The following is a 26,303-nucleotide window of genomic DNA, read 5'->3' as shown; positions in this document are numbered from 1 at the left end:
TCTTATCAGACTTTTTTTTACTGCTTCCTTTACCAACTCTGTTTTTCATGTTAAAATACAAAAAAAGCCTTGATAATAATTTCAAGATCTAAATAATTTTTATTTCTTTGATTCCAAATAACTAAATTCTTCCACTGTAAAATTAGCTGCTTTTCAAAATGTCAAGCAATTGTGTGATGTCTAGTTGTAATTTTGTAGAAAAATAACATGCATTACTGGAAAACACTTTGCACCAAGTAATGTCTCTTAATATTATGCTAGAGACATGTCACAAATCTAAAGAAATGATTTTGTGTCAGTGTAATGGTGGTCATGAGAAAAGAGAATTGAAAAGCAAACATATATAGACAATGAGCCAACACTTCTGGAAGTAAGGAATGTAAAGAAGACAATTTTATTTGAAAGGTGTTCATTTTCTAATTTTCAAACAAATAGTTGAATAAGTCAGCATTCATTAAAGTGCTGCTGGCTAATAATGTATTTCTCAACTGAAGTGGAACTGTAATGACTGAAGGCTAATTAAAAAAAAAGAAAAAGGCGCAAAACCTTCCTGACTTAAAATCATTTAATTGAAAATGTCACTGGAAATCTGGCAAGCTAAGGGCTGTTGGGCTACTCCTCTCTAAATACTGTACAAAATGAAATTGCAGTTATGTAACAACAAACTGCACCAGCTGCTACATATGAGACCTTCTGAACATCTGTGTTGGGCATTGCTCCATCTCAGGATGGATGGATTCCTGCCTGCCAGACAAAACTGGCAAGAAAGTTGGGAATCATCCTGATTATACTAATCTAGAGACATTTTAATTTGGTTCTTTTGTATATTGTTAAAGTGTGATACTGTGTATAAGTAGCATTTCCTTTATTTGGTGAGAAAGCTTATCATTATCATTAGGAACTTTGTGATTCTCAGCTCAAATTAGTTTATTAAATTACTTGATATGTAACACAGACACTTGTGCTATATACATACATACAAATTTTTTTTGTCATCTGACTAGTAAAATACACTGGGCTAAATAAGTAGATTGGACTTCCTTTAATAAAGCAGAAGTTTTTAAAGCATAAATGACGAAGCTTTTTGCTGGTTGACCCTTGAATAACATAATACTGCTGATTTTCCACATTCTTCACTGTAAAATTTAATTAAAATGAACTGAAATTAAATACTAATTGTTGTTGTGTGGTGGCAGGGATGCTTATTAATCTCCACTGACAACAGAGACACTCCCCATATTTTCCTATTCTCATTCACAGTTGCAACTTGAAAGAGAACAATGAAGGTCTGTGTGTTGCTCTGCAGCAAGATGTGGTCTGTGTTATACACATGCATTTAAATGAATAACTGTGTTTATTTTCATTTAGTTTGGTTATGGTCCTTGTGTACTTAATAATTTGTATAAACAATAGTATTTACACTGCTGCTTGTATGTGCTTTTATATTCCCTGATTGTTTCTGCTGTCTCTGGTACCTGGGTAATTTCTTCAGTCAATGCAAAGAAGCTTAATTGTGAACAAAACTTAATTGGCATTTTCAGTTGAGAAAAACATATGCTTCTCAGAGGGTAATTGCAATTGCAAGTTTGTCATTGTGCTGCATGTCCTGGAAATAAAGCAGTTTTATATTATTCCAAAGAGATACTAATGACGTGTTGTGGTAGAATTCTTGCCAAATAGTAGTGTGAGATGCAGCAAAATTTCACCAGAGAATGAAATGCAGATCCACACATGAGGGTTGTGGTCATTTTCTCTTGTATCAAAAATGCTTTTTCTTTTATAAAATAGGAGCGAAACATTTCTGGAAAATGGAAAGATGTTTAGATGTCTTTTAAGAATAGCAGTTTTTTCAAGACTAGTTGTGACATTATGTATTTCATTTTTATTACAATGCTTTGAAGATATAAAATTTTATAGTATTGTCATATGTAAAAACAGCTGCAGTGGTTTAAGATCACAGTATTCCATGAATTTTCACCAGCAAGCCCATCATCTGAGACACAGTAACTGATCTTGTTAATACCTGTAATCTGTTTAAAAGCATTAGTGTGGTGAGTTACTTTATCTCAGTTGAGAAGCCAATAACAAAATGCTAAGGTGTGATAATGAATATTTTAGAGGCAGTAATATCTTATGTGAAGAAGTGAATGTAGGGCAGTGCTGACTGCACAATATGTGCACTCAGTGTCTTGTATATTAACAGAAAACATGATAGGTCTGGTTAGGAGTACTTTGTGTAGGTAAGAACTGCATTACTTGTCTTTCCTGGGTTTTTTTTAGTTCACCATCATTTCTAGGTTAAACAGAGTAATTAATTAAAAACCCAGTAATAAAGAAAGAGAAGTATATTGCCTCTGAAGGCAAACTATTTGTGCATTTAAGTCATGGATGGGTAGTGTTTTTTATGTTTTGAGCCATGATGTTGTCTTTAATTATTTTTTTAGAGTGTTCATATTTTGGAGCGAAAGGCTTCTTCAGGAAGCACAGACCCTTCTTTAAGCAAGCAGTTCCTTGAAAGCGATCACCTCTCTCTATCCAAGGTAAGCAAAAGCCTGGGATGGAATCTGTGTAGTGAGTTTCCCTCTAGAGTTACAAAGTAGTTAGACTATCACTTTAGGGACAGTGTTTTGTATGATTCCATGATATTCCAATGATACCATTGAGTATATTGTGAGTCTGCCCTGGAGCTCATTGTTCCGTAACTGAGGTGGAGGAAGAGCCAGTAATCTTTAGTAGATGTTATATTGCCAAAATTCAGGTGGTTTTTTGTTTTTTTTTTTTTCCCATGGATGGCCTAGGAACAAATTTTGCTATCTCAGAGTACGGGGCTAGAAGGGACTTTGATGATCCTTGTGTGTTCCAACTCAGGGTGTTGTATGATTCTAAGACTTTGAGAAATTTTCCAGTCCAATCCTCTTATTAAGGAAGAGCAAATCATATCCAAGTCTAAAACTGCTCCTAACAAATATTAGTTTAAAAAATATGTCCTAATAACATCCCTTGAGGGTAGTTTGAAATTTAAAAGCTCTTGCTGAGACTTTCTTTCCTGAGGCAGAGAAAAGGATGGAACTGCAGGGGTGGCACCACCCTTGTGACACCACCCTCATGAGAGGTGGAGCCGTGTGTGTGGTGTTTTGAAGTCAACTTCTTTTTGGGTAAATTCCTCAGTTTTGGAATAAGTGATTCTAAAGAAGTCTAATTCCACATAAAGCTTCATTTTATGATACTTCATATCCAAAAGTAACATTGTTACTGAAAAGGTGAGGATGCTGTGATGGAATATTTGGTGGAAAAGAAAAATCAGAAATGTAATGCCTGAAGTTCTGAAACAGACCTGGTAAAACAATTTCAAAAGGAAATATTCTGTTCATCCAGGGAAAATGAAATGGTTTATTTTCTTTTATTTGGAAAATAAATATTTTGCAGTCAAAAGTTGAGAAAGAAGTTGGTAATGGTTCCCTTAATCCCCATACATGGGGCATGTGCAGACCCAGGGACTGAAGGCTGTGATTGTGTTCCCCCAGTCATGATGCTTTGCACTGGGCTGCTTCTCATGAAATACCTATGGAATCACTGAAGTCCTGAAGTACTGGCGCTGTACTTGAGAATTGTCCTTGGATGAGGATTCCACAAGCATATCAATTTCACTGTTTTTTTCCCATTTTTGTCTCTCCTTCATAATGACCCTTGTATTGGGCATGGCTCAACACTCCAAAACCGTGGGATGAGGCGCAGTTAGGATTTTTAGGGGGTTTTAAGAACAGCTTGTAGCACTGATGCAGCAGGAGACAAGTATCCACACTGCACTGAATAATGGCTCATTTTATCCCTCTGTATCTGGCCTTTTGTTTAAATGAAAAGCTATATGAGATTGTGTGATTTCTAGTTGAGAAGTAATCAATACTGATGTTATCTAGTAGATAAAAGACTTATGCCTGCAGCTGATCATCTAAAGGAGAAATCAATATGGTGAAGCATCTGTTGGCAGAGATGCAGAGACTCTCTGCTTGCCCCAGGGGACTTGGAGTTTAATTTGTCCCCCTCAAGTGCCAAGTACTTCCTTGTAGGGAAAAAGTAATACATATGTGCTTCCCTTCACAGAATGGAAATAGATTATTGAAACAAAACATGGGGAAGTAAAAAAGGTGGATTTTGAGTATGGCATTTACAGACAATAGGATAGCTAGTTTATGCTTATTCAGGGGAAAATAAGCTGAATAAAGATTTATATTAAAATTTACTACAGTATGTATTATTTGGGATAGAGCTTTTCACCATTCTCAAAATACCAAGACCTTATTGAAAATATTAGTTTTGAAATTTGCTGTTACATTTGCAACTATATTTTCATAGTAGTAATATTGATGTTATCAGGGCTGTGTAATTTATTTAGAGGTGTTAGGAAAGACTGACAGCACTTGGCTTTGAACAGTTTTTTAGGAAATGTGGAGACAAACAAGTTTTTTTTCCCTTTAAATGTTTGATGCTACATGACCTCCTTCCTTTCTTGATAACTTTTCATAACATTGCTGGGAATTATGACAGATCAACTGAGAAAATGCAATTTTACAGCTTTTTAAGGTATAATTAGTATAACATTAGTATGGCTTCCTCATAGCCTGAGGAAGCTGGCAATAACAGATTTTTAAACTGATGCAGAATACTTTTGATTACAGTAGTAGCAAGAGTATAGAAATACAGGCATGACTCTGTCTTGTTCTCTTCAAGAATATTGTTCTTTGTTGCAATTATTAAAGGATCAGGGGCATGGATCATTGATAGCATTATGGGATCAATAAAAGAACTGTAGCAATAGGCCTGTAAGCAAAAGGCCTGTGTGTGAGAAAAACTCTCCATGAGAAAATTCTTGTGTGAAGAAAAAAAAACAGGGCTGGGAACAAAGAGGGAGTTTTGAAACGATGCAGCTGTACTGATAAGATGTGCTAACCAGGAGAGAAGGGAGGTGGACTCTGAATTCTTTTAATCATAACATAGCAGTAGAAGCTTGCCAATGCAAGTCCAATTATGTAGAAGTAGAAATTCGCTTTGATAGGTTTTAAGCCACTTAAGAGTTAACAAGTTGGTATACTATATAAGTGCCTCTGGATTGCTAATAAATGGAGTTTTGCTCTTATCAACCATATTGGTTTTGGACTGCAATTTTCTCCCCCCTGCCGAAGCCCGGGCCTCTCTTCTTTTTACAATTCCAACAGTTCTTTACCTGTTAACTGTGTTACATTGTAAATCTGGCTTGAGCTGCGCCAGTCACCATGCAAAAGAAGTGGTATATACCAGAAATATGCTTTAATTGGCTCCATGAAAGGCATACAACTGGTTGTATCTCAAATGATACAACCAGTGTTTTTCTCTAGAGAGAAAATTAGTTAGCTTTCCTATAAATTTCTCATAATACAGTGAAAATTAATGCAGGAAAATAAAAAAAACCCCTACCTTTTGCAGTTTTCTGGAGGCTCAATTAGCCAGTGAAGCTGTGTCATAAAATGCCTTTGTAGATTATCACTAGCTGCACTCAAAATCAACAATAAAGCAACCTCTTCTGCTAGTTTTTCTGATTTGGAGGAAAAACTGGGACATCCAGAACCAATGTAGCTTGTACTTTATAGATCAGAAAATTTAAATTTCTTTACGATTAAGAAATAGCATGAAGGGCACTCTTACTATACACCTTACCTGCTAAGGGTTAGACTTCCAAAAATGTTTATATTTAGTAATTTTAAATGAGATACAGCTAGACATAATATAATGACCATGTAGTTTGGTACCTAAATAGGTTGATTGAAAAGCCTGGCTCCTACTCATTGTCTTGCACTGAAGAATTTATGCCACTTGTAAGTGCAATTTTTCACCATGTGTGTGCACAGTTAATTAATCAATGTGTCTTCATGCTTTTTCACCAGGAACCTGACAGCTGGGAAATCATAGAGGGTCTGAAAATAGGCCAGACCAATGTCCAGAAGCCAGACAAACATGAAGGTTTCATGCTGAAAAAGAGAAAATGGCCATTAAAAGGTTGGCACAAGGTAAAGGTCTCATTAACCAGTCAGAATGTTATTACCTTATTTTATGAGTTGGGAATTTTTTTGTCCAGACGAAATTAGGATGTCAAATAAATACCCACAATTTTGGTGTATTACTTTTTCTGCCAACTGTGTACAGAATTAGTTTGCAGACACAGTTCATGGCTCTCAAATCACAGTGCTCTCTGCCTAAGGTTGTATTCAAAATCCAGATGGAATTTTTAAATGCTGCAGATGTCTTGTGTTTTAAGAGGTTTAATCAGTACCCCTTTTTTTCTTTCCAGTCTATTATAACAAAGTGTAGCTGTGTACTCTAACATTGCTTTGAGTTTACATTGAAGTTACACAGCAGAGGAGAGCTGATGGACTTTTCCATGTATCCAAGGTGTTTGTATAGGAGAGCATTCCCCTTCAGATCTGCTGACAGGAGACTTACTCAGCTTTGTCCCCAAATTTTTTTGTCTTCTTCACTGGAATCTTCATTGTGGGCATACAGTGGGACTATGCATTTTTGCCATAAGATATCTCTATTTAAAAAAACCCCAAAACACCCCAAAATTCAACCCCAAATCTCCTGATTCTGTTTAGTTAATTTGGATACATATCTCCATGCATGATTCTGCCTTTTGTTAGCCTTACACTTGGTGTTCTTAAACCATTTTGTCTCTATTTAATACCACAATAATTGCATTTCCTACCCCCCCCCCCCTTCCTTTTTAGCAACAAGATGTGTGGTATTGATGCTCACTCATATTTTTGTTCCTAAGGGTACTTATAGTAGAATAATTTTCAGGGACAGAATGATTTTTACTACAAAAGGTAGTGAAATAATTAGCTATTCATGGTGTTTTTTCTGGGAAAGCACTAACTTTTGGGGTTTTTTCTTGCTAAACACTGTGGGAATTAGTTAGGTCTGAGTCTAAATGCAGTCCATACTGGTGTAAATTACAGCTTTTTTCCTAATTTCTCTCTTCTTTCTGCATGTTGTGCTATGTTATACATATGCCTGCCACCCTTTATTTCCTGCATGCTTATCTACATTAGATGTTTTGGCTTTGTTTTACTTAACTAGAGTTTGTCGTTTCAGCAGCCAGATACTTAGGCATTACCTGAATTTAGTCTAGACAAATTAATGGATTTCAAACTGACATAGCTGAAACATGAAAAAGCGTACCAATCCCTCACCCCCAACAAATCATTCTGACCCTCCAAAAAAAAATCAGTGAGTTATGTAAGAATTTATGGAATAAACCACTGCTCCCACACCTTTAAAATACATTATATTAATGTGTTGCTATTTGGCCAAGTGTCTGTTTTGGTAAGGAACTAATTTATAGGTGAGTAAAAGGAGTCCAACTTTCAAAGTTCTGTAAAGGTGATTACTGATGATCTGGATTAATTTAGAGCAGTTACCTGTGTAGATAATTTTTAATGTGATTAAGAACTGCACATTTTAGCATCCCCCTCTACTCTGCCCTACATTTCACCTTGGGAGCTATGCTGAACTTAGGTTTTGGAACTTTGGGTTTGTTAATAAGTTTATTTTTTTTCCAACGCCAGCCTGGATATCTCAGTTTCCATAACAATACTTTGTACTGAGGGTCCAGTGAGGAACTTCAGAGACAGTAATTGCAGCAAGTGCTGTGTTAGTGTTCTGCTAGAAAAGCTGTATATAGCATCTTTTGTCTATGGAACATTGCATGTCATATTCTGACAGTCCTGAATGTGCTTTAGTAGCATACCAGGTGTAGTGTGTGCAACTTGGTGAACTTACCATTCTCTGAAGTGCGGTGTGCTTTGGAATGAAATGATGATGAAAGATAATTTTCTTTTGTGTATGCAGCTTAGAGAGCAATATGACATGAATATCATGTTCTTGTGAAGTCCATTAGTGACCATACCTACCTAAAAAAAAACCCCCAAAATGTTCCTGTTGTTTTGACATCTTATTCAAGAAGTTATATCTCCAGGTGTGCTGGTTTCAGCTGGGGTAGAGAAAAGCACTGTTTTCCTGCCCTGTGTGAGATATTGGTACCATCTGTTGTGTGACTGACATAATTTCCAGAACTTTGGGGGGATTTTCTGCTAACTACTGACCCTGCTCATAGTGTTAATTTAACAGGTTTACCTAAGGAAACCGTTGTCCTTCCTTTCCATGTCACAACAGCTTTGAGAAACAAGCAGAATATTTTGCTGTGTTCTGGGTTTTTAACATAGATTAATGCCTTAGGTTATACTCTAAAAATAGGAATTATGTGCTATTACTTTGCATGTTTTTAAAGTTAGCGATGATAAACACAAATTAGTGAATCTCATTTCAGGTCCAGTTTCCTGCTAGGCTTTATCTTTGTGCTGTGCGTCGAAGTCAGCATTAACTTGACAGCAAAGAAGCTTGAGTGATCTGGTACAGACAAGCTAGGGAAGCTTTAATGGAGGGAGAAATACAGTGTGAATAGGGCATTCTGCTCTCAGTTCTAAGTCGGAACTGCTCAGCAAAATAAAGGTGTGGCAATAGCACGGGCATCATCAGGTTAGGCCAGTCCTGGTAACCATGTCAGGGAAGATACAGTGGCTCGCCCTGTATCACTAACACCTAAAACATCAGCCCTCCCATGACCTGGGAATGTTTCTGGGAACGCTGCAATATTTACTCTGGTACTAATACCTGTATTACCTAGATTAACACTAGAAAAGGTGTCTTCAGCATGAACTGCAATCTCCTCTTTACTTCACTGAGTAGAGGTCTGCCACAAGGCACAAAGTTTTGGATGGTAGACCATGGTCTCTCAGATGGTCTTCCTTTTGAGATGTAGATCTTGCACTAGGAAAAAGTTCTCAGTTTCTGGATAGGGAAGGTAGGTTGTTAATTTGAAATCTGTGACCAGATTCTGAGGGAAGAAAAACAGGAAGAAAATTAAGAAACAGATGTAATTCTCTTGTCCTACAGTCTCTTTCTTACAGAGTTTATTACATTGCCTGGAAAACTGGAGGAAAAAAAAATACCCTTCATTATCAAAGTTTATGATAAACTTAGAACATGATGCTGAAAAAAGAGAATCTAGGGGTTTTTGTTTAGAAGATAATTGTCAAAAAACAAGCAAGAAAATTATTTACTACTGTATTTATCCTCCCCTTCCAACCCCCAAACATTCCTTAATTGTTACAGGGTAATCCTTTTCCAGACGAATTGTTGTACACAGTTTAAATTGCATCTGCTCATTAAGAAGGAATGTTGTTGGTTTTTTTCTTATAATTTCAGAGGTTTTTTGTCCTGGATAATGGAATGTTGAAATATTCAAAGTCACCAATTGATGTAAGTAGAGTTGAAGACTATTTTAAAACTTTCAATGAAGTTCAGCCTACTCATACTCAGTGTAGGCGTATTTATGACAGTACACACATGAAAGTTGTTGATGGATTTAAAGATAAATCATGTAAGATTTTGGTTATGTCTTCAAGAATTCTACCTTTTTTACTTCTGTGGAAATGTAAGTTAAATTACTTTAAGTAGTTTCTTGAATGAAGCTGCTTGAGAGATTAACCTGACTGTGTATTTTTCTTTTCCAATTTTTATGTCAGTCAAAGCTGATTATTCTGAGATATTTGGATAGGACAAAGAATTGATAACAATGTACTCTAGAGATGTAAAAGGTAGCAGTAAATTAGTTAGATCTGATACCAATAACTATCAAGTTGTAGCAGCAGGGTGTCAAGTATTGTCTAATTTTCTCTGCTTCTCACTTTCCTGTACCTGTGTGCTGGTGTGAACCACTTAGCACACCTAAACTTTAGAGTTGTCTTTGTACCAAGCACTTCTTGTGAGATACTTTTCTCTGACTATAAATATAATAGTGGTTAAGTGGTCAGTCTGAGTGCAGCTTTTGTTTTTTAATATGGCTTTATGTTAAAATGTTTATAAAATGGGAAACCATTTCAGCACCAGATAGTTTTCTGTAAAATATGTAGAAAAAGTGCATGATACTTCTAAATTTTTACCCTGGTGTTTTGATTTTAGATACAGAAAGGAAAGGTCCACGGGAGCATTGATGTTGGTTTATCAGTCATGTCTATAAAAAAAAAGGCTCGTAGGATAGATCTTGACACAGAAGAACACATCTATCACCTAAAGGTAAAAAGTACAAGTACATATTTTTTCCATTCTCAGTGGAAATAAATAAAATTGTAAAAGATCGTGCAGAAAAGTAGTATCTTGAATGCTTTCTTGATTTTAAATTGTTTTCCAGGTGAAATCGCAGGATTCATTTGATGCATGGGTTTCAAAGTTACGGCACCACCGGTTGTACCGTCAGAATGAGATCGTGAGATCTCCGAGGGATGCCAGCTTTCATATATTCCCCTCAGCATCTACTACAGAGTCTTCACCAGCTGCCAATGTGTCAGATGGAAAGGTGTGTAGTGTTCCTTGGTTGAAAACTCATGGCTTGCCCGTGGGCAGTTTCAGTGAGCTCTTGTAATGCCAATAAGACAGGAGCTTCCCCTGTGGGAACTGACGGCCAGCAAAAAGCTGTGAGTGTATGCAGCTGAAATCAGCTGAAATACTGTCTAATTAGCCTTACTTCATTAATGGGCTGCTGTAGAGATCTTGCAAAGTATTCACCACCCGTACAGTCTACACTAGCCTTTGTCATCAGACATAAGTCTGCCTCTTTGCTGATTTTTCCTCCTCTTAAACAGCAGCTTTCCTAACTGGTACCTAGCACAGTCCACTTGTGGGGTTCTTGGTTTGATTCTCCAACATGCTATTTATGAAAATCTCTGTCTTTGGGAACTATGCAGACAAATCACGGATCTCACTGAGAACACAATGCATACTTTGGTTTCTATTCTGAAGTAGTATAGTCATTACACTGACAAGGCAACACAGCAACACTAAATTTAAGCATTTTATTTTGCTTTAGGTGCAACAAAATAACTACCCCTGGCAGCCTCCTATACCTTGCAGTAATAGCCTTCCTGTCACCTGCACTACTGGTCAGAGTAAAGTAGCAGCCTGGTTGCAGGACTCTGAAGAGATGGACAGATGTGCAGAAGGTTAGACTTTGTCTTTTCATGCCTTGTTCTTTCAGCAAAACTTCTTGTTGATATAAGAAAGAGTCAAGTCAGTAAAGTGGTTAAGTTATATCCTTACATGAACATGTAGTAGCTCTTCAGGTAATTACATACTTGTGGCGGGAACTTCGCTCTCTATGTGTTTTGGGATGTTGCTTTTAAAATTTATCTTAATAATCTGTAGTACGGAGTTATTTTAATAGATGTCATTGTTCAAATATGATCACTTTTTGAAGTCCAGACTTTTTGCTGACTCCTATAGAAATAACAAGTGTTCAACACCTCTGAAAATAAAACTTTTACTTGGATGTCTTACTACAAGGGGTATGGACATTTAACTTTTATAATGCAATTAAGTGCTAACAATGGACACCATGGCAAAAAAAAAGTCTGAATTGAAGCACCTAATGTATTTTTATTTTATATCTGTTAGATCTTGCTCATTGTCAGTCTAACCTTGTGGAACTCAGTAAACTTCTTCAAAATTTAGAAATACTACAGAGAACTCAGTCAGCACCAAATTTCACAGACATGCAGGTAAGTATGCTTGAACATAAATCATTATGCTGAAATATTTGTTCTTTCTCTTAAGGGAAATATAGAGGTGTTGTCTGTTAACTCACAATGTTTTTCTGAAATAATAGTAAATCTTGGATGAAATGTTTATCTTATATGTTTATTTTAATCTTGTGTAATACTGTTTCTGTTTCATGTGTAAACAAATAGTTAAGATGTATTTAGTATTTGAGTTAAATAGGACAAAGCAAATGATTAAGAAATTTGCAAAACAAAACTGAGGACTGTTACAATAGAACATATGTTGTATTTAAGGAGTTTTTTGTTGTGTTGAGTAAGATAACATGTTAAGTTTTTTAAGGATTGGAGACCCAAAGACCCTCAAAGACAAAGTTGCATGCTCTAGAAAAGGGGGCATAGTACAGAGGTCCCAAGTTTTGGACTGTTTCCCAGTTCAGGGTGAGTTTTCCTCTTAACAGAAAGCAGTGGCAGATCCTAAATCATGAATACTTCCTTCCATTTTCACTGAATCCTCTTGCCTTTACAAATATCTACATATAGGAATCCATGAGAATTTCAAGATCTGGACCTAAATATTATGCACCCATGAAAAAAGGGTACTGGGAGTTTTGCTAAAGGAGCAAACTGTACCATGTGTTTATAAAAGTGTATGGATAGCTACAGCTGATCCCTGCTCCAATTTCGGGCCCCAGCAGCAGCATTCTTCTCCTTGCTTTCTAATTTGTACATGTCTAATGCTACAATTCTTTACTAACTTGCTGTGTTGTCTGTGTTGCTTGTGTCAACTTAATAGCACTTAGTCGCTTTTAACTATTTGTGTAATGTAGGCTAACTGTGTAGATATTTCAAAGAAAGACAAGCGGGTGACGAGACGATGGAGAACAAAAAGTGTCAGCAAAGATGCAAAAATTCAACTTCAGGTACTGAATGCACCATGTTTTACTTTTCACTGTAGAATTTAGATTAAATTCTAAGCATGAAATGTTATATTAGCTGAAAGTAGGACGTCAATGTGCTGTCTTTTACGTTTCTGATGAAGTAAATTAAATCTCTGTTGTTCAAAACCTAGACAAGATAGTGAGAAAAGTACAGATTTTATTATCATTCATATGAGAACATTGCCATCTAGGGAAAGGAGTGGGATCTGAATATCAGTCAATTAAGGCGTACAAAACTCAATATACATGCACCATATGGGGATACTGCCATTCCATATCAAAGTTGCAAAGAAGGGCAGTTGAACAGGAGACATCAAGTTAAAAGCAGAATGAAATACTAAACACACCAGTTGTCTTTGTCAAGATCTATACTTGGAATATTACCAATTATAAGTATTTTCACAAGCCACCTGTTATGGAAAAGGCTAATATGGGAACAAATCAAATAACCAAAAAATAAATTATGTGAAGCAAGAATTTACTCCATCCTTCCCCAGAACTGAAAGGTAAAAGCACAGAAATAAGAATCATGTGCTTGTATTGCTGCACTGTGTTTTGTTGGAAGCAGTTGTGTGTTCTGAGGTCTGATCCAAAAGCTGATCTTTTTTAAAACTAAGCAACTGGTAGTGAAGACTGTTCAACTGGCTTTGGGAGCTAGCAGTCACCACTGTGATATCTGCAACTGAGTAAATAAATGTCAGCAACTTTTAATCCGTTCAAATACCTTGAAATTCATACAGATTTTGAAAGCTTCTAATATGTCCCCAATAGGTGCGTTAAGGAATTTTCATTTAATTTGGATTAAAAAGGTTTATTAACAAAGGACTTTTTGTGATTGATGTCATGTCCTATTATCTGCAATTGAAGGATCACAGCTTTTCCCTGGTGCTGAATAACACAGGGAAATTAAAATATCACAAAAATGCATGCAAGTACTTGGTGCCTATGAAGAGTCAGTCACCACTGCATGTTCTTTCATGCCACAGTAATCTCAGAGAAGTCCTATCCACAAAAATGGTGAAAGCAGTCAATCTATGATGATTTGTGGTTGTTCATAGTGAATAATGAGCTGTTCCTGTGTTATCTACACTTTGCCGAAGTATCTCTGGCCTGGGCTTCCATCAGAGGCACCTGACTCTCAAACTGCTGTTTGTGTTTTGGCAGGAGTGTGCCTCAGCTCCTGAAATTTTCAAATAGGATTGCAGGTTCCCCTGAGAGGGTGTGTGTGCATGGCACTGCTCTACATGGGTCTGTCACTTCTGGGTTGATAACGAACTCTGCCTAACTTGGGTCAGCATTAATTCCTGGAAAGCTTCATGCTGCAAATATAAAGCTTATTTTTTTATAGCAAACTATTAAGTTATTGTTGACTGATTCATAAACTAATTTGCAGTGAAACGGAATTGTAAGGAAGACAAAGAATACTTGATGGCTACTCCATTATCTTGCCTAGTTTGATAGACTCAGTTTATTCTTCCAAGGCTGTCTCTAGAATTCTCCTGAATTCTAGAGCTGTGATCTGTAGGAAGATGGCCTCACTGACTCATTGTGTTATTCCTAATTTGCTTAGGTTGCCAGTAAAATGTGGATTCCCTCTGAAGCCTACATGCCCTTTAAGCTAATTAACATTTTGTTCTTCTGTTAGGCATTCCTTCTACTTCATTGGCCTTCCTTATTGCTCAGTTTTTCAAGACTGCTTCAAGTCTTTCTGAACTGTTTATCAGGATATCCCCTACTGAGAATCATTTTGTCTGATTTGTGATCATTGTTTTCATGGTGCTTACACATAATTTGCTATTGAATGGTTGACATTTGGTACTAATAAAATTTCTTTTGTACTATTACTTTCCTCATACCTCCATACCTCTCGTTAGTTTTAGGAGATAATGCTAATATTAACAATCTAACTTTAAGCTAGTTTCAATCTTAATTCCATTTAGAGTACTTGCACCTATTTATTTCAGAATGAGCAGGTTTTAACTACATCAAAGACCTTCAGATTGTACAATGTTGAGAGCATCCTTCTGGGGAGCATAAAATTAGGGAGCTTTATATAAAGGTGTGTGCTTTGTGAGTGATGGGGAGTGAGGCTGTGATTTCTTCTGACTCAGTATCCACTGCATATGAGGCAAGGAGGGAATTCTCCCATCCAGATTTTGTATTGCACTTGTTACCATTTTTTTGTTCGTAAGATAGTTTTTCTTGTATTCCTGATAACACATTCTGCAGTATGAATGCTAGGTGTGTAATGTATTTAAAACATACTTTTTCTTGTAAGTAAAGCTGCTTGATTTGTTTCCTAGAAATTTATATTTACCACTTAAATATACCAGTTTTGTGTGCAGTTGACTTTGCTCACTTTGCTCATAACTACAGCAGGGTTACTCCCTGAAGTAAAACTGATCATAGCATGTGTCTATACATTTTCAGGTTTGGGTGTTTACTATTGCTAAGTTGTTTACAATTAAGAGCTGAATTTACAGGCCTTTACTCAAGAGTAATATATGAATTGCTTCTGTAAAGAAAGATTGCTTTTATGAAGGAGGTTCATTTTGTTTTTAAAAAGCCTATTTAAGATTGTATGAAAATGGCCTTCAACAACAGGTTAGTTGACCTGTATTAATTCATTTTACAAATTTTACTTTTCTGCAGAAACTGAGTTGTAGGTTTTGGTTTTGTTATTTATTTCCCTTTGGGAAAAGGCTAAGTTATCATTCTCATGACAGCCTAAAGATCTTCAAATGAAGAAAAAAAGCATTACTGCAAAACAATAAAGAACCAGTGATATTTTGGTTCAAAATATCAAAAGCTCAAAAGTTGTAAAGTTCCAAGACTTCCCAGGAAGAATAGTTTAATAGAGAACTGTATACTATGGAGTAAGCTGAAAAATCATCTTGTTCTACTGAAGCTTTCAGCTCAGAACTGAAACCAGACCCAGACTAGCTTATTACTTTTTCCCTTAAGTATTTCTTTTTATGGTAACTCAGATTATGACCTCTCTTTCTATTATGTTGAGGAGAGTGTGTGGTTCTGCAAAGCTCACTATTCCCATTTTAATAATGCATACCTGCAATCATAATCTTATATATATATGTGTGTATGTGTTTCTGCATATCTCTTTCTGTACATAGGTTTTTCCCTATTATTAGATAAGAATATTCTTCCATACTCTTATTCACAGGATAGACATAATTCTGTAGAGCACAAAGAGATTTGCATCATGCCTATGATCTGGTCTCTGCTTTAACAGAGTTTGTTCTCAGTATTTCAGAGGTTATGTACATGTTATTTTAACGTGAGAATCATATAAAATATTGCACCACAAGTCTTTTACTGTGTTCATTAGACAACCCTTCCAATTGTCAGTGGCATTGCCACTAATATCAGCTAGAGGGTGAAGTGTTTGGCCATTCTCCACCATAGCAACCCTACTGGGAATGTCACAGAAGCAAGACAGTTCAGCTACTAATTGAAATACAATATCCTGTTCTTCAGCATGGTGTCCATGTATCCAATCTGTACATTGTTATTTGTATGGCAATCAGGCTGTTTGCAGAAAAATAAAAATGTATAGAGATCTAAAAATACTGAAGTGACTATAGGTGAAGATATAGGGGAAGAAAAATGTAAAGGAATTGAGATTTGTTTTCTAAAAGCAGAAAGGTGTATTTCCTAGTCTTCCAAAATCTTAAAATGGCTTCAAAATAATGACATTTTGATTAAAGATTAAATAGAATGACTTTATCATAGGTGGGAAGCTCCTCTGCATTAGACAGTTACTTGTTTGACTTTAATGTACCATGACAAATCTTCTTACAAGTAAAATAAATGTAAAATTAAGCAGGATCAGGATGAGGTCACAAGTCAGGCATGCAGAAAAGGAAGCAGTTGTTGAAATACTTAGTTTTTATTTGTGCTGCTTTATCTGAGCTTTTGCCTTGGTTTGGAAGCCAAGCCTTCAACAATGGGAAAAGCAGGTGGAACTCAGAAAAGTGATGTGTGGAGAAAATGATTCAATAGGCTCAAGGATGGATGTGGAAATGCCAGAGCTATGTACAGGAATATTTACATAAGAAAACTCACTAGATAACATACACACTGAAAAGTTTTACTGTTGAGACACAGGCATCTTCAGTGACCACAGTTTATGTACTTCCACTATTGCAAAGTGATCTCTTTCAGAATTCATCTTCTAGATGGTCCAGTGACCTCAGAGTTTGATTTTTGTTTTATTTTCTGGCATGCTGTAGCATCCTTTCTGTTCTCTTACTCCATTATTGCCTTATGACTCTGAATGGCAGTATTAATAGATATTTTTTTGGTAGTCTTAGTGAGTGCACTGCAGTCCAACTCATCTGGAGATAATTTTAATGAAGTATCCAGCTTTTTATGTCTCTGGCATGCACAGCTGAAAACACATGATATGTCCTCAACATGTGTAGGCCATAAGAGTTAACAAAATTGAAACCCACTTAAAGACTCTCCCTCTCCCTTTTCTGATCACCTTTCATCTTCCTGTGTCCCATCACCCCTTCCCTTCTCTTTTTCTACTTCCTTCTTTTCTTGCATTCACTGTCAGGAAGGGCCGGCACCGAAGGGCCAGTTCAGCACAACACGACGCCGGCAGAGACTGGCAGCTGCAGTGGCTACAACAGTGAGTGGATTTAAAACTCAAGGGATAGCTCTAAAGATGGGAAGCTGTGTAACTTGGTTGTGTAATAAGCTTATGAAAATGTTTCTTGCACTTTTTGGAGGTGTCCCTGCTACCCACTTTCAGCTGAGTTTCTTAGAAGGCCCAACATAAAAGTATTCTATAAATGTGGGTCTGAGCTTGTTTACATGGTTCGTATCCCTCCTCCTTTATGCAAGTGCAAGTGACAGACTCAGGCCCTGCACTGAATATGTCTTTGACATACTATAAAAAATAGAAAAAAATTACCAAATTCTGTTAAAAGATGTTGTGACAGTTATAGCAAGACAACAGAACTAAGGAGATTTATTACAAATAACCATGAAATTACAAAACTTTCTGGTATTTTTATAAGTAGTACAAGGTTAGCCTTTTCATTTGAGGCACTATCTGTTAACATTCCATAATCCCAAAAAGTCATATTACTACCTCAGTGTCTGTATGTAGTTTTGCTAATTCTCTAAGTCTTTGTCAGGAAATGCGGAGCTATGAAATCAACACTGGGGCTGGGATTAGTTGTGGGAAGTCCTGTTTGTGAAATTGAACTACCATCAAAAGGATATCCTCAGCTACTGCTTTATCAAGAAAGTACTCATTAGGAAGGCCCAATATAGACATTTGTACTAATCCATCAACTGGTAAGTACAACAGTGAGATAGGGAAGACTGTGCAGCCAAAGATTGAAGTGAGCTTTAAATGCATACTCCTTATCTAGCCCAAGCAGTGAATTTCTTCACCAGGCTGAAGTATTCCAGGGTCTGCTGTTACAGGCCGGAGCTGAAATCCCCTAGATCAGACATAGTTTCTGCTTAAGCCTGACTGTCTTGAGTTCCTGCTACCTGAACCATGAACTCTGTTATTGCTGTGCTGTTTTAAAAAGTATGAGACATATCAGTGTTTCTCCAGCTTCCAAATTAACTCATCTAAATTTATTCCTCTGTAATCAGTGGATGCTGAATGTCGTGCTCCATAACTGATTTGCTATTTTGACTCTGTCGGTCTGCCTGCCTAGCACAGAAGTTTACCAATTCCCAGTTTACTCCATTTGCTCGGGGCTGAGCAGTGTTGGTGGGAGGCTCTAACCAGAAGGTTCAGCAGCAGTTAAACAGCTTTGGCAAGGGTTGTACTCCTTACCTAGGGAGTGCTTCAGTGCAAATGCAGCTGGACTTGGAGTGGAAGAGTAAGTAAGAGTACAGCAAATTGCTGAGTTGTTACCTGCAGCTGAAGTGAGGACCTGTTGAGGGATGTCTTGGAGGAGCTGGAAAAAATTTAGGAGGGAGAAAAACTAGAGGCACCAAAATGACTCTGTGGCTCTGGCAGTGTTCATGGCCGTGGCCTGTTCTTCCTGGCTGATGCACAAAATGGTTGTTTCTCCCAGACAGTGAAGCTGCGTGCATAGACTGAGGAATACAGAATTATATCAGCTAAATGCACAGTAGAAAGAGGTTTTCCTTACAACCCGCTTGACCAGGAACAGTCTGTTCCTACATGAACACGTAGTTCTGAAGAAGGTGATGGATGAGTGGGTATAATGCCTCTGGTGTAAAGCAGGAAGTTGGGACAAGGTTCATCTGAGGTGATGTCTAGAAGTGTCTGTGTGGAGAAAACGAGAGTGATGCATCAAGAATCTAAATATTTTTTCAAAAACCTTCAAAACAATAAAAAACAATCAAAAAGAGAATAGGTAGTAAATAGAGAACAGGATCAAGTCACCATTAATATAGGAAGCACATCAGTGAAAGGAAAAAAGGGGAAGAGAAGTATATTGGCTGTGTTTCTTGTACTGTTGCTTATTCAAGAGAATGAAAATGGCTGTTTAATTTGGTTGTTTTCATCTGTTATGGAAAGTAGCTTGGAAAGTTTTCTAAAAAATGCATATGAGGAGAGTTCATGTCAATCAACAATTCAGTATTTTTGGTTCTTGTATTTAAAGCAGTCAGCAAGGCTACTTGTCTCTGTCATGTGAATGTATATTTCTTGCAAGTAGTGTGACGTGTTTGTAGAACATGTAAATTCTGGTTCTAGAACATAATTGAAAATACTATTTTTTCAATAAGCCTCACTGCAGAAACATTTCTTTTCAGCCTGGCCAGCTGAGGTTTGAGGCAGAAATGATGGATCTAAAGCAGATCTCTTCAGCTTGATTCATCACAGAGTGACACAGAGCCCCCCTGGATGTGTGGGCAGCCTGCCTGCAGCTCTGCCAGTCCATGTAGGTCTGGAGAGCTTCCCCCATCACCACAGGCATGTGGGGCTGGGGGGACTCTCCCTCAAGCTCTGGCATGATAGCTGGTATCAGCTTCTTTCCTGCCTTCTGGATGGTCTAGAGGGTTGGGTTTGTGCTCCACACACAGAAATACAATGTAGATACCTACTCTGCCCTCCTGGAGCCACCTGGAGCAGTTGAACCTTTGTGGTGCTCCCAGAAAGTTCTAAGAACGTGCTCTCCCATTTAAGAAGGGGAAAGGTTTTGGAAAGGAAATTTGAAATTAACCTACATTTAGCCACAGTAGTCTGTTAACCAACTTCTGCGGGGTTCTTGAGAGAGGCATTCTGGCACTTGTGAAGAAGATAAAAGGTTAAGTAGCCAATACGAATAGAAGGAATTTATTCTACATCTTCTGTTAACGAATTCTTCTTGATATGAGGCTAAAACAAGGTCCAGTAAAAAAATACCTACTTTGTTGATATAGCTGGAAATTGAAATACATGACAGCAGGAATAAAGCTTATATTAGATAGGTGCTATAGAGTTATTATTTAATGTGCTATACGTATCTGGAAATCGAGAAAGAACAGAGTGGAAAATGTATTTCACCGAGTACCCTCATGAGTGGAATGATTAATAGATCCAACAGGATTTTGAGGGTTTCATTGGAGAATCAGAACCTAAACCTAAAATGTGTATTGATGTCTGCTTTTGCAGAAGAAATTGATAAAACCATTCCCTGATCTAATCAAATAACAAGGTACCAAGTTCAACCACTGATGGCAGTACAGAACTAATGTGTTGATAAAAATTCTTAGTAATATGACTTTTTATGTTATCTGCTGCTCTTTATCATGCCTTGGAAGAGACATTTTGTATTTTGGCCCCATTTTTCATATTTGAATAATTAAATTGGGCTGCAGTGTAAAAATTCTTGATTTACACATTTGATCAATCTAATGAAATTAGTTAGATTTAATGTGCTAAACAGTGCTTGATATGTTAATCAGTGCTTAATATTTAAGTAACAAAATGTAGTTCTGCATGCCTTTCTGTTGCATTTACATTTGAAAGTTGTGTTCTTGGTCTGATTTTCATATAAATATGTGTAAATGGTGACATGAAAGTAAAATAGAACATACATGCACACACGCTTCACATATATAGCAGTGGTAGCCATATAGTGCCTATGTAGCATATAGGTAACTGCTATACATGATACATGTATATTTAACTTAGAAAGAGTTGCATGTACTTTTTTTACTACTGTACCGGAAAAGTAGAGGAGAAAGAGAAGTGGAAAGATAATAAACTAAATTCTTTGCTCCATCTTACTAAACTGTATCTCTCTGCATTTATTTATGGTTCATGTATTTTAAATGAAAATCAGGTGGAGTTTTGATTTTATTTTGTTGCTATTGTTTATTTGTTTAGTTAAAAAGAAAATAGAAAGACTGTATGCTTCTTCCCTCTTCACAGTTGCCAGTACAATGAGTTTCAACTGAAGATTTATGTGTAGTTTTGAAAAACTTCAATGATATATTTGATAATATTATATCCTGTTTCTAGATCTGTGGAGGAACTTGCATACTTCAAATGTTGGTATTGCAACAACAGACTCATCTACAATTACTCCCAAATGTCCAAATATAAAGGAGCATGTCTCATGGTTCAATTTCCCAGTAATCTTCTAAGCATTAGAATGGAAATCATCCATTTTTTGTAAATGTTAGAATTTAAATACTCCATCATTAGCTGTTAGCTGTGTATTTAGGACTTATGTTTTCTGTTTCAGTGAAAAAATTTAAGAGAAGTCTGCATCAGCTGTGTTGAGATTTAGGAGAGTAAGAAGTTACATGTTCACTCTTACCATGTTCTTTGCATTGTGAACTAAGTCTTTTCAGAAGAAATTTGTATTTTGCTTCAACAGAGTCAAAAGTTTGGTTACACCTTATACATTTCTTCTCTGTTTCTCGCTGTAGGTCCCTTTCAGTGCTACGATGTCACCTGTTCGATTGCATTCATCCAACCCCAACCTTTGTGCAGACATCGAGTTTCAGGCTCCCCCAAGCCATGTAGCAGACCCTCTGGAGTGCTCTACTGAGTACATGAAGCTTCAAGAAGAGTTCTGCTTGATGGCACAAAAAGGTAGCTAGGGATGCCAAGCCTTTCCTGTAATGTGCTTCTTTGTTGTGTTTCTTTATTGCCTTCACTTAGTTATGACCAGGTCTTTCATCTGCATTAGATGATACTGTACAAGAGTTTTTAGCTGTTCAGGTGGCTTACATAAAGGAAACATGGATTATCTTTCTTACATTTTCCATGCATGTCATAAATGTAGAGATAGGTAAGCTCTGAAATTGTTTTCCAAGTCTTCTGAACTACTTTCTGCATTCTGTTAATGTGACTGAATTTGCAAACATTTTTTTTCCTCAACAAAATGCATTGTTTCTCCCGAAAAATGATTCAGAATGTAACTGCTACACATAATGCTATGAATTCATTTTTCTGCAATATTTTCTATGTCAGTGGAATCAATGGAAAAAGAGCTTATTACAGTAATGTACTTTAGAAATGCAATTTTATTGCCAGTAAGTGAACGGTTCTGCAAACTGAAAAGCAGCATTTTAAAAAGGTTTTGTTATCAGTTTGCTTTTATATAACAAGCATGAAAAAAAAGTGAGACTGACATCTTAAAAAAATTCAAAAAGCTGTTTAAAGACCAGGTAATCCTCTTTATTAGTACAATATTAAGTCCTAGCAGAACTGATGTTTCTGTTACTCTGAAAAGTACAAATAAAAACCAGAAAGAAAATAACACACATTGGACACAGTTTTTCCAAAAATGCACCTTTCCTTATGTTCAGCACCAAGAATATGCTGAGATGAGATATGTGTGAACATAGGGTGTGCACATTACAATCGCAGGCTGTAAGTGTTTGTGCTTAATTTGGCATGGGTTACTTGAAGTTCAGACCCTTGTTTCGAATGTCCATAACTGTGGGATGGAAGTCTCACTCTCTGTCTTTATTGATGAAGTATTGTAATAGATGTCAATGTGATTTCTTTAGCCAAGAAAACACCTGTTTTATGTTTTTCTTTTTGCTTAGTGCATTCTCTTTTGAAGTCTGCCTTTAACAGCATAGCTATAGAGAAGGAGAAGCTTAAGCAGATTGTTTCAGAGCAGGATCTTACAGGCCACAGTGCTCAAATAGCTCACCTCAGACAGTCCCTCTCTCAGGTATGTTCTTGATCTAATTTCAAGCCTATCTAGCTTGCCTGATGCACTATTTCTTTTGTATTTTGGCCATTTCCTGAAGTAAAAGGACCCAAGGAAAAACCAAGTTCTCAACCAGAACTATGGCATATTCTGTTATGATGTAGATCTAACTTCAGTGCATGTGGAGGTGAAGGATATTTGTGTAAGCATGTATCAGTTACGGTTTTCCAAAGTAAAGAAAAAGGATCAAATGTTTTTATAAAAATGCTGGATGTCTTTCTTGGAGCACAGCCAGGGAAATATTCTTGTTTTTGTAATTAAGTTTTAAATTTTGACTGTATATTGTCAGATTTGTTTTATATGTCTGTGTCTCTAAATGCAAAAGGAATCGTGGGTTGCAATATAGTCATGGGTAAATAGGATTTCCGGATACACACCTGTTACTCTCCAGCATCTCTCCCACTTAAGCTAAAGGAAAAATTGTAATTTGCTTTAGTGGGAAAGAAGAAATAAGCAACAATAAGTCCTCAGGTTGCAAAATAATTCAATTTTTAAAATTCATTGTCAAGGAAGCATAAAAGCATTTGCTGGATTGGTGTGGAGGACTGCATCTGCAAGAAATATTGACTAAAGGTTTAAGGACAAAACTTTCTATAGGTAGAGATGCATATCATGTTATGTAGATTGATTTCTGTGCATTGTGATAAAAAAGGGTTAGGGGCAAGAGATAAGGGTAAACATTTCTGGTTATTGACACAAATTTGTCTAAGACCTGTGGGTATTTATTAGCAACTTGCATTAAATAGAGAATCATGCTTTCTTCTTGCTCCTGGCCTCCAACGTTAATTTAAAAGTCACTGTCACATGTTAGTTCACTGTCTCAATGAAGAGTAAGTGGAAAATTGACTTGACTCAGTTTGTCCAGTCTCATGACCAGGTTTGAGCTGATGAAGAAGCTGCTGTCAGGCTGCTGTTAGTCATTACCTTCCCTTTCTGAGGGATGTCAACAATGAACGTACCCAGACCATTTCAGAACAAAGCAAAACTGGGTAATTTAAACTGTTTGACGACAGTTTAAGCTTGCCTATTTTCCTTTGGTCTTTCTTTGTTTCAGTACATTCATGCAATCTATTCCTGAATCTGCACTAGGGTGAGACAGAAGAAGGTTCTTACTACATTGTAACAATCCTTTTTTACTAAAATGATATGTCCCTCTGTTCTTTTCTATAATCCTCAGTGCTGGGAATATATTAAGGTTAAGTCAGCCGTGTTCTAAGTATGTAGCATATTATACTTCTGGATTTCAGAATCTGGCACACAAGTCTCACCAAATAACAGATTATATATATATATATATATATATGCACCCAAATTTATAATCTAGGTTGGACTTTAAAATAGGAAAAAAATCAGCAGATACCAGACACCATTTGAATTCTGTTGGTATTTGTGATACTATAGTGGGTTAGTAGTTTGAAATAAGTACAAAGGCAAATCTATAAAATAGATCTGGGTGGGCTGACAATGATACTAGCAATTATGTTGGTTTTACTGGAAACGAAGCAATCTCTGTTTGAAGCCTCTGAGTGCTGATAACCTTGACTCAGAAGGGGCTGTATAGTTGTAAACCAAGAATTGCCTCTTCAGCCATTTTGTGGGTAGTTCCCATTTACTGTTCTGGAGTTTCACTCTTTCTTGCTGCATTCACTCCCCATTTCCATAATGTACATAACCCACCAGTACACCTACCAAAGAGCTCTCTGAAGAACTAAGGTAGAATGCCAGTGTTACACTGTGGGACAACATCTGTCCCTGCTGTCTCCTGAAGGCAGAGTAACCAAAGATGAGATCGTGTTAGAGAGGATCTCAAAATAGGCATCTCCCTATGAATGGAAGAAAGGAGGTTCTGTGATTTTTTTTTTTAGGAAATTGCTGGAAAGACTTTTTTTAATTTTTCTTTTTTTTCTTTTTTCTTTTTTCCTTTTTTTCTTTTTTGTTTAATGTTTACATTTTAATTTTAAATGAAATGTGCAATTTTTATTTTAAGGCTCTCAACCAGAATGCTGAACTAAGGAGTCGCTTGAACAGAATACATTCAGAATCTGTTATTTGTGATCAGGTTGTCAGTGTAAATATTATCCCTAGTCCTGATGAGGTAAGACTTTGGCCTTTAATGGATTTAGAGTACGAACAAACCTTGCTAATTCTCACTAAATAGCTGTAACACATCTGACAAATTATTGAATTTTTCGGATTGGCAAACATTCGTTCATAGAAAAAGTCAGGTTACGTACAATAAAACTTTGGTCTTTTGTTTTCCATATGTCAGAGGTGAAAGAACTCATCTTGGTCTCTTTAGAGGAACAGAGAAGGACTCCAGCTTTGGAATATTAATTGTTGGTTGTGGGAATTAGTGAGGTTTTACTGTATTTGAATGTATCACACAGTAGCTAACCAATTCTGTATATTAGTTTCTTGCCAAATCAACAGAACAATTTAGTATTTAATGGCCTGATTTTGCAAGTGCCTAAAGGGCCTCACATTTAGTATCTTGAATGGTACTGTTAAAAGGTTCAGTCTGTGAACCAAGCACTGCACTAATATTTTTGCAACACCTAGTCTTTCTTGTTTTGCTTTCCTTAGTCAACAGATTAATGAACATTTGTATTAATAACAGTGAGCTTCCCGTGTGACAAATCTGAATTTGTGGACTGTAATATATTCCAATTATTATGGTCACTTTGGCAACCATTCTGCTTGCATTTTACAAAAATGTTTTTGATTTGTCATTTGCACTATTTTTTTCTATGCATATGCCATTTCAATTAACACAGTCTTGTCTCCTAATTATTTCTTCCAACAAGCAAGAAAGGTAAAACTGTATTTGTTTATTTGCTTTTTGAAAACACCCAAACAATTTTTCCAAGAATCCAGCATGCTGGAGGCTAGCAACAGAAGATAGAAGTAAAGTGGTGCCACAGCACAGCAATCTGCAGTGAAGTTCTAGACAATGGCCATCTCTTCTGTTCTGTGTTTTTTGTTGGTTAGCTGTTGCTTTTTCATTTGTTTGTCATTGTCTTGGTAGAAGTGCTCCTGACTGAAGAAGTTTTTCAGAGAAGTTTCCCGATCTCTCATTCACTTATCTTGCTTGTTTTATATATATCTATAATCATGCAGCATGTAGATAATGCTTGTCTGAGGGTCTTTTTCAGGTAGGAGCATGTGTATTTTTCCAAGTCCCTCTAGTTTACAGGAAACCTCAAAATTTTAATCACTTCCTGTAAAGATTATGGTAAAATGAGCTTCTGTTTTCATTCTAATTCATCAAGCGTCACAATCCATCTGCAATCTTTTAAATCCTAATGGAAAAGGAATGTGTTTTGACCTCTTGCCTTGTTTATGCTTTTTTTGGATGTTTTGTTAGTGCATTTTGAGGTAACTGTATAGAATAATTCTACAGGATTAAGATGTCAACAAAACCATATGCAGGAGTTCTGGAATAAGATTAATGAGGATTGTGCTACAATCTGAAGAATTAACCATGTTTAGAAGGGCTTCAGTAGTTTCATCTGTATTATCTCACAGGAACAACATGCTGTATA

General features: G+C 36.6%; 1 protein-coding gene across 6 annotated transcripts in view; it reads left to right on the top strand.

Annotated features, from left to right (window-relative positions):
- OSBPL6 (oxysterol binding protein like 6) overlaps positions 1-26,303 on the top strand; it is a 101,740-nt gene that overhangs the window by 53,888 nt on the left and 21,549 nt on the right. For 2 of the 6 annotated variants that reach the window (XM_032114180.1, XM_032114179.1), the window contains exons 3-14: positions 2,445-2,540; positions 5,919-6,041; positions 9,298-9,351; positions 10,054-10,167; positions 10,283-10,447; positions 10,958-11,090; positions 11,542-11,645; positions 12,473-12,565; positions 17,163-17,237; positions 21,464-21,629; positions 22,592-22,722; positions 24,749-24,856. In XM_032114180.1, the coding sequence (XP_031970071.1) occupies positions 2,445-2,540; positions 5,919-6,041; positions 9,298-9,351; positions 10,054-10,167; positions 10,283-10,447; positions 10,958-11,090; positions 11,542-11,645; positions 12,473-12,565; positions 17,163-17,237; positions 21,464-21,629; positions 22,592-22,722; positions 24,749-24,856 (1,362 nt within the window). The remainder of the gene's footprint in view (positions 1-2,444; positions 2,541-5,918; positions 6,042-9,297; positions 9,352-10,053; positions 10,168-10,282; positions 10,448-10,957; positions 11,091-11,541; positions 11,646-12,472; positions 12,566-17,162; positions 17,238-21,463; positions 21,630-22,591; positions 22,723-24,748; positions 24,857-26,303) is intronic. The other 4 variants (XM_032114181.1, XM_032114182.1, XM_032114183.1 and 1 more) reach the window with 4 other exon arrangements.

Source organism: Corvus moneduloides, chromosome 7, assembly GCF_009650955.1.
Source record: "Corvus moneduloides isolate bCorMon1 chromosome 7, bCorMon1.pri, whole genome shotgun sequence".
Lineage (NCBI taxonomy): Eukaryota > Metazoa > Chordata > Aves > Passeriformes > Corvidae > Corvus > Corvus moneduloides.
The sequence above is the reverse complement of the archived record's forward strand: the minus strand, read 5'-3'. Positions and strand labels throughout refer to the sequence as shown.